At 36.7% G+C, this 13,562-nt stretch overlaps 2 protein-coding genes across 2 annotated transcripts; both read left to right on the plus strand.

Moving 5' to 3' along the window:
* The first annotated feature begins 2,758 nt into the window (after positions 1-2,758).
* LOC119790965 (tripartite motif-containing protein 35-like) lies at positions 2,759-4,126 on the plus strand. Its single transcript, XM_038296741.1, has one exon. The coding sequence runs from the start codon at positions 2,867-2,869 to the stop codon at positions 4,109-4,111; it is 1,245 nt and encodes a 414-aa protein (XP_038152669.1). The 5' UTR covers positions 2,759-2,866; the 3' UTR covers positions 4,112-4,126.
* A 5,317-nt stretch (positions 4,127-9,443) lies between these two features.
* On the plus strand, positions 9,444-13,560 carry elof1 (ELF1 homolog, elongation factor 1). Its single transcript, XM_038296743.1, has 4 exons — positions 9,444-9,504; positions 10,011-10,133; positions 10,216-10,286; positions 12,994-13,560. The coding sequence occupies exons 2-4, from the start codon at positions 10,018-10,020 to the stop codon at positions 13,056-13,058; spliced, it is 252 nt and encodes an 83-aa protein (XP_038152671.1). The 5' UTR covers positions 9,444-9,504; positions 10,011-10,017; the 3' UTR covers positions 13,059-13,560.
* Positions 13,561-13,562: the final 2 nt, after the last annotated feature.

Raw genomic sequence — 13,562 nt, forward strand, 5'->3', positions numbered from 1 at the left:
CTTGTGATTACTTGAGCTCTGAAGCAGTTATAGCCGTAAGCGGTGGACAACTGCCTGGCTGTGTGTTCCCTGGACGGGGCCGCCTTTAACAGCTGCTTGTTGTATCTCTGCGTCTGTCTCCTTGAACCCCAGTCGGCCTCGACAGATGGCCGCTCACACTGAGTCTGGTTCTGCTACAGGTTTCTTCCTGTTAAAAGGGAGTTTTCCTCTCCACTGTCACTACAAGTATGCTTAGTGTGAGGGATTGCCTTTGAGTCAATGAGTCGATGCAATCAACTGGTTTTCCTTAGATAGAAAACTTTAGATAAAGAAAATCAATTTCACTGCATGATCTGGTGAACTGTAAAGTGTCTTGAGATGACATATGTTGTGAATTGGTGCTATAGAAATAAATTGAATTGAAATTAATTGAATGTTAAAATAAGTTTTGCTTCAGACAACATCTTAAAACCTCAGACTTGTTTTTATAGGACCCACACACATAGCTGTTCCTCTGCATATGTGTAGCCACCAGGAAAAAGATGTAGCTAAAGTGCAATAACCTTCTATTAGCAAGCTCTTTGACAGAGAAAAGATATAAGATGAAAGTATAAAATTAGATATTGAACAAACATTGAACCCTTTCTATGCTGTCTGTGGACTTCAGCAGAGGGGGACCCTCAGGGCCTTCTACGCCTACAGAGAAAGCCTAAGAAAATCAGAAGGGCGAAAAAATCTGTCATTTAAAATTATTGTAACTTATATGTCATTTAATTCATGTATTGCATTTATTAATGCCATTTAATGTCATAATACAGTAAAACAATTAGTTATAGTGATATGTACTTTGGTTTTGAGAGTTATAGGCAAATCGTCATTGTTAAGCAGAAGAGTAAGAGCAAAGATTAGGTGCATCAGAGTTCAGTGGTGGTGAAAAAAAATGGAAGACCAACACCCGAATTAGATTTGAAAGAACAAATAAATAAAGTGGAGAGGCCTTTTAAGGCTGAGAATGGTTAGCGCTACCCATGGATGACTGGCTGACTGGGACAAGGGTTGACCAACCGCATGATGAGCAGCGCTGGAATCACATTACATCCAACAACAAGCTCAGACACAGAGACAGATTTGACGGTTGCAAAAGCAATGCGTCAGAAGTATAAATTGTCCTTTAATCTCGGGGGTCCAGGAGCGATGTTCTTGCCCCTGCCTCAATTAATTTGTCAGTTTAATTTGTCACTTGTTTCCTCAAGATAAAACACAAAGAAATTATTAGCATAAAATTATACCAGAATGAAGTGGACCACCAGGTCACATGACATTGATTCTAACTGTCTAAAGGACTGCAGATCACATGTTGTTTCTGAATAACCACATATTCATGCCTCAGGCTTCTATGTGGAGAGGAACAGGAAGCAGTATTAAGACGATGCCTCACTTCCTCTTCTGCTCCCGACAATCAGTTACTGCAGTCAGTCAGTCAGAGATATTTGTTTCATCACAGCCGGAAAAGAAGAAGAAGATCAGAAACCAGATGAAAACACATCAGAACCAGTTTTAGAACAGATAGAGGAAGCATGAAGGTTCTGGAAACTTCCCAAAGTTCTGACATCAATTCTGTCTTTAGGTTTTTATTTTATTGTTATAAATGTTCTTGAAGTTTCCATTAGTGACCAGAAACTAAAACACATTAAGTGTTGGAGAAATGATTTCCTTGAACTGAACAAGAAAACAAAACGTTCAGTTATGATGTTCTCTCAGCGTCATCTGCACAGACAAATGCACACAGCAGAGATAAATCCCATTTATTGGAAACATCACCTGATACTGCAGACTCAAAGCTTCACTGTGCTACTAGAAGAAGATTTCTACATTATAATCAGACCTGGAAAACATCCTACTACAGGAGTTTGAACAAAACAGTTTTCAAACAGTTTTGAAAACCTCGGTATTCATTCTTTTCCTGCTTTGTGTGTCAACTTTCACGGTTGCTAAGCAACAGAGCATACGCCGGTAAAACCCGCCGAAGGGCGGACCTGTTCGAATTTACAGCCAAAACTCTTTTGGCCTCCTCATTTTCAAGGACTTCGAAGGATCCAGTCTAGGTAGACCGCGCCCTTGGAGGATGCAGCCCAGGTTTTTGAACAGAGCCTCTGATTAACCCCTTGCTCACACTGGCTCCGGTGCGGTTACCGAGCCGACGGAGACCGCAACTCCCGCACACCCCCTCTCACCGCCCTTTTGACTACGGTGCTGTGCGGTGCGGCTCTGCGGCTCCGGCAACAGGTCCGGAGATTTAACAGAAGTTCACGTAACTTCACGCGATAACACGGCCCAAATAAAGGATTTTTGCGAGAGCTTGTTGCGGAGGGCTCCGGCACGCCGCAAGGATAGCTTTCTTGCGGAATTTTCTGCAGCGCCGGAGTGTCTCGGTAACCGCAGCCGGACAGCTCAGCAGCCGGTGAGAGAGGTTTACGTCTTTTTAATGACTTGGAATCACTGCGGCGCCGCACCCACCGCACCGCAACGGTAAGACCGGAGTCGGTGTGAGCCTGGGGTAAGAGCAGGGCTGCCCGCACTGACGCGGCTCAGGGATTACGTCACACGGAGCGTCGTGCGCAGTGAAATCAGGACATTTCCTCACTTTCTAAAAAAAACCCGGGACGCCCGGGACAGGACGTGAAATACGGATATGTCCCGGGAAATACGGACGTTTGGTCACTCTAAGGTTAAAGAAACTGAAAGTATTTTCAGACGTTATTGAACTGAGTTAAGACGCCATTACTGGGTGTTAGATCTCTGCTGGAAAAGGCGAGAAATATTTGGAGGATTTTAAGTTGAAGCTGAAACTTTGGTGAGTCCTGCTGTTGAAATAATTCATTAGAAAATGGCAGAGAGAGTTTTTGAAAGTTTCCTGAGCTGCCATGTGTGTTCAGAGACTTTCAGAGATCCTGTGTCTCTGAGCTGCAACCACAGCTTCTGTTCAAGCTGCCTGAAGAAATTCTGGAAACAAACTGGAAACAAGAACTGTCCCATCTGTAAAAGAAGATCTTCCAAGGAGTTTCCAGCAGTGAACTTTGGGCTGAAGGAAGTGGCTGATACTTTTGCTGGAAGACAGAAATCTGGATCATCTGAGACAGAAAGAGGAGAAAAGCAGCTGATGGTGGTCTGCAGTAAACACCAAGAAGACCCTAAACTGTTCTGTAAAGACGAGCAGAGAGCTGTGTGTCCTGTCTGTGAGTTTTCTCTCCACCAGAGTCACAAAGTGGTTCCTATAGAACAAGCAGTCAGTGAGCTGAAGGAGCAGCTGGAATCTGACTTAAAGTCTCTACAGGACAAGAGGAACAAACACCAACAGGTGGAGAAAACATACAATGATGTGATTGAACACTCTAAGAAGCAGCTGTTGTCCACAGAGAGACAGATCAGAGCAGAGTTCAACAAGCTCCACCAGTTCCTGAGAGAGGAAGAGGAGTCCAGACTGGCAGCTCTGAGGGAGGAAGAGGAGCAGAAGGGGAAGACTATCAGCAGAGAGATGAAGAGGATTCAGGAGCAGATCTCCTCTCTGTCAGACAGTATCTCTGCTGTTGAAGAAGACCTGCAGAAAGACCAGGTGTTGTTCCTCAGCAGTTATAAAGCCACTCAGAGCAGAGCCAGAGCCCAGAGCTCACTGTCAGATCCACAGCTGGTCTCAGGAGCTCTGATAGATGTGGCCAAACACCTGGGCAACCTGTCCTTCAGAGTCTGGGAGAAGATGAAGGACAAGGTCCACTTCAGTCCTGTCATTCTGGACCCAAACACTGCTAATGGATGGTTGTATCTGTCTGATGATCTGTCCAGTGTGAGAAGAGGAGACACAGAGCAGCAGTTTCCTGATAATCCAGAGAGAAACACTAAGTCTGCCAGTGTTTTTGGTTCTGAGGGCTTCAGCTCAGGGAAACACAGCTGGGAGGTGGAGGTTGGAGATCATCCTAGATGGAATATTGGTTTCATTAAAGAGTCTGTTGACAGGAAGGGAGAGAGATATGCTTCACCAAAATATGGAATCTGGTGTTTGGTTCATGATAATGGAAAATACTCTAATGGTTTTAGTCAGACACTGAGAAACTTTTTCCTTTTTTCTATGTTTTAAATGCTGCTGATGCTAAAACATCTGAGATCAAAATCAGTAAATCTGAGGTTTCAATTCTTAGATAATGGAAAATCTATGATCTAATACTGAAATACATGAATTATTTTTTAGTACTAATATCAAGACAACAAGCCATTCATTTAATTGAAAATATTTTCATGTCATAAAAGGTTTTGTGAATTCTTCAGAACACATTTTAGTTTCTTCATAACTAAGCGGATAAATAGAAACAATTATTTGTTCTATTATTGATCTTAGAAACTCTCTACAATAAATTAGGTTGTTAAATTTTATTTCTAATTCTGTGTTTTTGCATGAGTTCAATTGTCTCACTGAAAACTTTGGAAGTTTACAACTGATTAAAATAGATAAATATAAACAAGTCTTTCTGGGTTGTATAATGATGAAAATAGATGGTATAATCCTGAATATTGTTCATCCCATGGATCTGTGTATGGTGGTAAAGTCATCATATAACTAACATATTAATATGACATGCTACAGTCTCATTTCACAGCATGTTCAGAGCTGCAACTAGAGGGCTATGCAATGTGGATTTTAAATCTGTCAACAATGGGTGATGAGGTAGCTTGAGGACCAGTCGTGGGAAAAAAGTATTCAACTAATTATCCTAGTTAAATAAACAGAGATCGATAGATTTCACTCATACGGCACATTTATTCATATCTTTGCAAAGAGAGAACAGTTCATCATACAGCCCTTATGGCACAGCATTCTGCCCTGTTCTGCATGGGCAGCGTCCGTCCCCCCTTACTTACAACAATGGAAAAGTAGTCAGAGTCAAAACAAATTACAGACACTTTGGTTAAACAGTAACATGTTATGAATAAACCTTGAGAAAGAATCTGATTTGTTATGGGAAGAGGCTATGTCTGGTCTACAAACACCATCCTGCAGAGAATGGTGTGGCCTTCAAGGTGAAACAGACTGAGTGAAAACTTTTATAGTGAGTAAATAGGATAAATGAATATATAATAGAAGAGAAATCTAAATTTTCCGACAACAGGATCCAAATGCAAAGATGAGTGAAGCGGAGATTAGTTCTGATTCATTTAATTGGGTAGCTAAGGCAGACATCCAAAATGCGAAAAATACAAAATATAAAGACCCAAAAACCTTATGTGGGGAGCCAGAGATAAGGGCATAACAACCAAGAACCAGCATTGAGTAACTGCAGAGGTGGAGTATTTAAAGGAAACAAAACAAAGGATGAACTAATGAGCTGAATAAGGAGCAGGTGTGAGCAGAACTGACAAGAAGGAGCCAAGGGGAAAGGAAACAAGCACAAGGGGGCAACAGAGAGTAATTAAAGACTGCTTTAATATAATGGAAAAATAAACCAAAGAACAAAACAGAACAAGTGATAACAGAAAACTAAAACCTCAGAGTCACAAATGGGGAGAACCATAACAAAATCAAGAACACCAACTTTACTGTAATTGCTTTATTTTCCATTATCTTTGCTTGATGTTATGCTGTTTTGATATAAACTTTGAATTTTCTTTGTTTTACGTTTTACACTCTTGACGCCTAAATGAACCTTAACTTGAACCACGGGTCATCATGTCTTCTTCTGGCCCAGCAGAGTCTAAACATTTCTGCCATCGCTGAGCCCTCCACACATGTTGCCCCTCTCCTTTTTAAAGTAGAAGCTGCAGTTTACAAACCATGTTTGCATAACAGTTTTTTTTTTAAAGAATTACAGTACCATATTTTATTTACTTTTTTTTTTTTTTTTTTTTTACCTATGTGGCACTTTAAGTGTCTGTTTTTTAAAAACTTTGAGCTGCTTTCTCTGGTGTCTTACACAGTAGTGCTGCTGTTGGTCTTATTTTTTTGTTTATATGTGATTGCACTATTTTCCACCTGTCAAAATGATAGGTATTCACATATGTGTATTTCCATTAATTCAATCTGCATTTTTATTGCTACTGCATACCCTTGCAATACTTAACGACTGCTAACAAAAGCAGTACAATATTTCAGTTGTACGTAATTTATTTAATATATGGAAAACCACATGAGATGATTTACAGATAAACAAATAAAGAAAATGGTTTTAACACTTTCTGAACAATATTGGGGCACATATGGAGTGGAAAACAGGGAAGAATTGTAATATTTGACCATGACATCATTTTTAGGTATTGCTCATCTATCTTCTTCCCATACAGCTCTTCATTCAGTTTTCTGTTCTCCTCCAGCAGGCAGTCTTTAATAAAAAATAAAAAAAATTCACCCTCTTTCTGTTCTTTTCTTTTTATTTTGCCCCACCTCCGACTTCTGTTCATCTTTATCCACTTGCTCAATCAGTTCTGTTTTAATAATGTCTGCCACAAGACGCCTGTTTCACAGAGCAGGTTCAATAAACTCAGACTCAAATCCTAAACTCTAAAATGATCCAGCCTAAGGAAGAGAAACACAGTGTTTTCAGTTTCATAAAAGTTGCTGTGAGTTAATTTAATCAACTGTGAGTCGGTTAACTCAGAACTAAGCAGGTTTTTTAACAACTATGAAAAGCTATTATCAGTGGAGCCCTGATTTGAAGAGTCACCGTGACAACAGACAACAGGAAATGCCTATTTACATGACTGGAACTACAGATTTTGGATTTTGATGTAGAAATATAAAAAACAAATTGGAAAAAAGAGCAGCAGCACTACAGCTGCAAAACAGAGGGAAATGAGGTAGGAGAACATTGCTGCTGAGTAGATCAGTTGGATTATATGCAGTCCGCTATGACAGGCTGTTTGGACATTTATTAAATTCAATTCAGTTTATTTATGTAGCGCCAACAACAATAACACAATTACATCTCAAGGCACTTTACAGAGAGAATTCAACCAGATCATGCAGTCAGACTGGTTCAAAGTTTTCTACTTAGGGAAAACCAGCTGATTGCATTGACTGGTTAAAAACCACTCTCTTTTTTGTTGTTCCATTTGTTGATCACTGAAATTATATTGTAATTATATCTTTAAATAAAAGCAGCACAAATTACATATATAGAGTTTAATGGGGGGATGGTGACCTCTGGATTACCTAAAAAATTTCTTTATTATGTCTCAAACAAAAGAAGAACAAACAATATTTTTTCTGCACTAACAGCACAAAGCATTCAGTCTGTTTGCAGAGTCTTTTGATGTGGGTGGGGTGTCAGCTTCATCCAGCTGTGCAAGTGGAGCGGTTTGGTAAATGGCTCTTAGGCTGATCACCTGGTTAAGTGACCAGGATAAAGGGAACTATTAAGAGTTTTTACTTTCTGGACCTGGATAATCCCCATCTGCTGGTTTCTCTTTTCTATTTTATCACATTTAGTGACTGGACTTCTTTTACTGTTATGTGTTGTTTTTCATGGGTTTATATTGAGTTTTAGCTGTTCCTTATATACATAAATGTTTCCAGAACCTATATATTCCTGTTTAGCTTTTTTCCTCTAAAAACTTTATTCATAAAAATTTATTACAAATTAGATAATAAAGTCTGATTTTCTTAATAAAAACTTTGACAGAAAAGCTCAAACATGTTGATAGTTGTTCAGATTTATACGTTTTTCAACAAAAATATATTAAATATAAAAATAAAATATATTATAAAATATATTAAAATATAAAATATATTATTTTGAAATCTTCCTTTGAGCTACACTTGATAGACACATATCCATTCTATTCTACGATCCTGAAGGAGGCGGGTGTTAAGTATAGAGACGAGCGCCACTATTGGATAGTTTGGAACCCTCTTGATTACGTAATGTTACCGCTAGCCAATCGCAGACGTCCTTACTGATGCTGTATCCGGGGGGCAGATAGACAGTCATTATTAAGCATATACAGGGCTCTAATGAGAGCAATAATAGATTACGGCAGCATTATATATGGAGCAGCAGCTAAAACATCATTACAAAAAATAGAAAGATTACAGTGTAGGGCTTTACGAATATGTACAGGAGCAATAAAAACAACACCTATTAATGCTCTATTAATTGAAAGTGGGGAAACTCCACTTGAAATGAGGAGAATTAAATTAGCTTTAGCATATTGGATGAAAATTAAAAGTAATATAGATAATCATGTGAATTCAACTATTCTGCAAAATTGTTGGGAATATGTGAAGTTCCAAAGTAATGGATTTGGATGGATGGTTAGGAAATGGATTAAAAAGTATAGACTAGAAGACAAGGAAATAGCTCAATTTAACCCAATTAGCGTTATTCCTCCATGGCTAATACCTGAGGTTAATGTAGATTTGCAAATCAATACAATGAAAAATGATTGGAATATAAATGAAATAGGGATAAAAACTGATATTTATTTAAGAACTACATATAATAATTACCTTAAAATTTATACAGATGGTTCTAAAAATCTAAAAGGTTATGTGGGTATAGGAATATATATCCCAGAGTTTAAAAAATGTATTCACAAAAGAATATCAGATCAATTGTCGGTATTTACAGCAGAAATGGTGGCAGTTATATTAGGCTTGCAATGGGTGGAGGAGATTCGACCAATCAGGGTGGTGGTGTGCACAGACTCTAAAGCAGTAGTGGAAAGTATTAAGGGAGAAGGAAATAATAGAAAAGATTTGGTATTAGAAATTCATCATATTTTATTTAGACTATATAGGGGTGGCATTGATGTTTGGTTTTGTTGGGTGCCGGCACATGAAGGAGTAAAAGGCAATGAAAAGGCAGATAAATTAGCTAAAAGGGCTTTAGAGGGGGAAATAACGATTTCAATTCCTTTTGGAAAAGGGGAAGGGAAATCACTTATTAAAAGTAAAGAAATGGAGGAATGGCAAAAAATATGGAACGAAGATAGGAAAGGAAGAAGATTATATGAAGTGCAAAAGTCAGTTCGAATTCGAAACATTAAGGAAAGAAACAGAAGAGAAGAAATAATAGTTAGTAGATTAAGAATAGGTCATACCTACTTAAATGACATGCTTTACTTAATAGGGAGGAAAAATAGTGAGAAATGTGAGAAATGTGGTGAAAAAGAAAATGTAGAACACATACTGATGAACTGTAAGTTGTATGAACACGAAAGGGAAAAATTAAAGAGAATAGTTAGAAGTATAGGGCATGAATGGAATCTTAAAGGAATATTAGGAAATGAAGGAAACATAACAGATATTCATAAACTAAGGAAAGCATTGTTTATGTATCTTAAGAATACAAAATTAAAAAATAGAATCTAATAGATGTGAAGTAACGCTGCTACACACTCATGTACAGTAGGTGGCGGTATGCACCTTAAAGTTGCTTGTGATCCGCCATAATAGAAGAGAAGAAGAAGAAGAAGATGCTGTATCCGTAACGAGTTGGTAAACGAACTCCTGAGCATCCTCACTTCGCTGCCATCATTCTGGTAAGATAACGGTAACAATTATATCTAAACTAAATAAATCAAGAAACAGAGGGAGAAAGGTGTTCAGTGAGGTTACGGTCAGACCGCCGTCTGCTAGATAAAGGCTAGAAACCAACGTTTGTGTCAGTCTCTGGTTAGCATATACATGCTAACAGCTACTAGCATCAGCTTTGGAAGCATCATTATGCCGTTTCTTTTTTTCTGTTTTTAGAATATTTCTCTTGAGCAAAAAATAAATAAAACGCTTGCAAACATTTAAAGAGCTATATTGCTTAAATTGTGTATGAATGAACGGGTCTTTAAGTTGGTATAAAATTTACTTTATTGTGAAATAAACTGAAAGGTTTGATGAGCTGCAGAAGTATTTATATCTTTTAACTGTCGTTTATTTTATGTCTAAAACCTCAATGCATTTAAAGCGATTTTTCTTCACTCTAATCTATATAATGCTGTAGAAAAAATTGTTACCATCTGATGAGGAAAAGCATGGTTTGTGTTTTCTGCAGGGACACAATGGGGCGCAGAAAGTCTAAAAGAAAACCACCTCCGAAAAAGAAAATGACGGGAAACCTGGACACCCAGTTCACATGTCCCTTCTGTAACCACGAGAAATCATGCGATGTAAAGATGTGAGTAACTCTTCCTGAAGGTCAAGGCCTTTAAATTTGATCTGCATGTAAATAATGGTCTGTTTATAATTTTATTTTCCAGGGAAAGAACCAGAAACACAGGAATTATATCCTGCAGTGTTTGTTTGGAGGAGTTTCAGACTCCGATTACATGTATCCTTTATGACCTGTAGAAACTGCTGCATCTGCAAAGTGTTGGTTCATTTGATCATGTCTTAAAAAGTAAATAATGCTAATAGAGATCAGACTGCATTTTTGTCACTAATTTATCAATTTTTGTAAGTTATTTTTTTTAATGCAACCTAATGATTATGAAAAAAAAAAGTTAAAGTTCACAAAAATGCTCGATACAGAAGGAATTCTGTTTAATATTTCAAAGAGCTACAGACTGGAAGTATCTGCTACGTTAGTTTAACACAGTACTAAGGATGTGGTTCAGCAAGCGGTCCTGGACGAGGAAAGTTAGGTTTATATGGAAAACACATCAGAGTAGCAGAACCATTCAAAGTGCTCTATATGCAAAAGAACTAAATAGGAAAAGAAAACAAACAAGCAGGTGGTCTGTCCATCATGGGTTAAAACATCCAGGAAAAACAAAACATCTACACACAGTAACATCTAAGGGAATTTAAAGTCGATCAGTTAACGTTACAGTTGTGTGTTTGGACTGTTTAAAGAGGCTTTAGTACACAGAGTGAACCCAAGCATGCATAAAGTGAATATGCAAACTTCCTGCATTAAGACTCCAGGCTGGGATTCCAACTCAGGGCTTTCTAGCCAAAACAGTAACAACTGTTGGTTTGTTTCATCTAGTACAGGGTTTCCATGGGTCATTAAAAAATCATTAAATTATAAAAAATAATAATAAAAAATTCTTAATTGGCATTAAAATTCATTAAAGGTGATTATAGTGGAATTTCAAATGTTTTATAAAAAAAAAAATAAAAAGTTTATAAAAAAAAAATTTGAATCAGATATATTATATTGCAATATATTTACACAGAACTGCTTCAGGTTGATCATAAAGCCGTATGTTCAGAAAAGAAGAACTATATACATATAAAAGAGAGTCATGGGTATTTGTTGATGGCATTAAAATAATTTCTAAGAGCATTAGAAAGCATTAAGTTAGAGTTACTCACTCCTGTATAAACCCTGTTTTAGTTCAGGTTATTTGTTTATTTCGAACATCAATGGAAAATAAAAGAGATAAGTATAACAAATCGTACAGTCAACAGTGTGTTTACACTTTTCACAGCATGCTAGCTAAATTTGATGTGCTGAATGGAGTAGGAAGAAGCGTGAACGAATAAATTCCACCCCAGTAGCTCAGAATATAAATCAGTCTTTGTCTTATTATGATAATAGATATGCTAGTAGACTTTGGGCATAATACTTATTTTAAGATGATCAACATTGGTCTTTAACTTTTAACAAAAATGTTTCTTATTATTCATTTACACACGTTTATGTGAATATATACATAGCAGAGCAAAGCATTACACACATGCTTAAACGGTGCAACAGGTTTAAATACATGAGTCATATTAGCTAAATAACATTTCCGGGAAATATCTTTAAATCTGGGAGATTTTTGGGCATTTCTGCACTGAAACTATTTCAGTTTTATCCACAGATGGAAACAAAATATTTTCATAGTTATTCTAACATCAAGAAACTCAAGATTATATTTTCCTCTGAGACAATGGCCTCCATCTCTCTCTGAAAATATGTTTTCTAAATTAATAAGAAGCACTTCGTTTCTGACATCATTTGTGTAGTTTTATATTTGACCAGATCAACAAACATCAGGACATTCAACTCCTTTAGTAGCATATTTCTATGCTCATAGTAAACATCATGATTAATCAGTCTTATAGATTTATTTTCTGTGTTTTCACTTCTGCTTAGTATTCCAGATATGGTGCATAAAGATAGAAATTCAGTACTTAGAGATTAGTGATATAAAAAAGTAAAATACTGATGGTTTAGATTATATTATTGTTTTTTATAGTTTCCAGATGATCTTCTGTTCTGTTTTCATTCCTAAAATCCATTGCTGCATGATTGAGTTTTACATTTGCTTCCATATTTGTGATGTTGTTTCCAAAAACAATTGGATTTTGTTTTATTTACGTTCACTGATAAATTGTTTCTCTTAAACTATCTTACTAAATTCAGGCATTTCTAAAGTAATCAACTCAAATATTTTCTAAATCCTGCCCCATTGTTTGTGCTATCTGCAAATAAAACAGATTTCTTTTTGTTTTATATCTGAAACACAATGTTTATGTGAGGAATAAATAGTTTAGGACCAAACACTGACCCCTGAAGGACCCCACAGAAAAATCTCCAAACAACCCGATAAAAAGTCTCCAATCTGTTTAAATCGCTGCCTGTTTCTAAGCTTTGATCTGCTTTAGCACCAGTCCTGTTACACTGTGCAGTTCTAGTTTATAAAAAACATGTTATTGCTCTGAAAATCCCTGGTGAATGTCTATTTTGGAAAATACTGATTTCTTAAATTGACTCAATTATACGCCAGTTTTTGATCCGTTTATATAAACCTGTATGCACTTTATACTATTATATTCTCTTTATCATTCAGTCAATCTAGTCTGACAATGAACAGCTTTCCAATGATTTTTGCAGAAAGAGACACAAACTGAGCTTTTATTTTATTACATTTTATATATTTTATTTGTGCTTTTATAGAATTAGTGAATAAAAGAAATCAAACTGAACTTTTAATAGAAATTTACTTTGTCATCACAATAAATCAAAGTTCTTAATCTGACAACACAATATTCATCCCACTGAATCATTATAAAAATTATCTTCCTAAATGACTCCTCTCCAGATCTTTCTGAACCTGTGGACGTGTACAGCGATTGGATCGACGCCTGCGAAGCAGCCAATCAGTAGTCCTGCATACCTCACTCTGGGATCATATACGTTGTTTCCTCTAAACTTTGTCAATTCTTAGTTCCACTTTTTCCGTCACATTCCTCCGGTCAGGTCAGGGTGATGCCATGCTTACCTGCGTCTATCGTGGTTCTCCCTATAAATGTTAACATGTTTCCTGTTTGTTTTTTTGTAAATCTAAATTCCTTTTGGAGTAATTTTTTTTATTTCTTGTGAAGGACCAAAAAAACAATGGAGTATCTCACCATTTAAAAAAAAAAAAAATCATTTATATATAAAAAATAATCTTCCTTTTTCTGTTATTCCATCGATATTCTAAAGTCGGAGACTGTTTTAGTTTTTTTCATTTTTAGTTTGGAACTCTATCATTGATGCACTGAAAAAATATTTGTTTTACCCTGTAAATTCACAATCATGTACTTTCTTTCACACCAATGTGATGTATTTCACATTTATGTACCTTTAGGTGCTGACAGCAAATAAAAAGAAATAAAAAATCCCAGC

The sequence above is a fragment of the Cyprinodon tularosa genome, unplaced genomic scaffold (assembly GCF_016077235.1).
Source record: "Cyprinodon tularosa strain WSP-4 unplaced genomic scaffold, ASM1607723v1 ctg376, whole genome shotgun sequence".
NCBI lineage: Eukaryota > Metazoa > Chordata > Actinopteri > Cyprinodontiformes > Cyprinodontidae > Cyprinodon > Cyprinodon tularosa.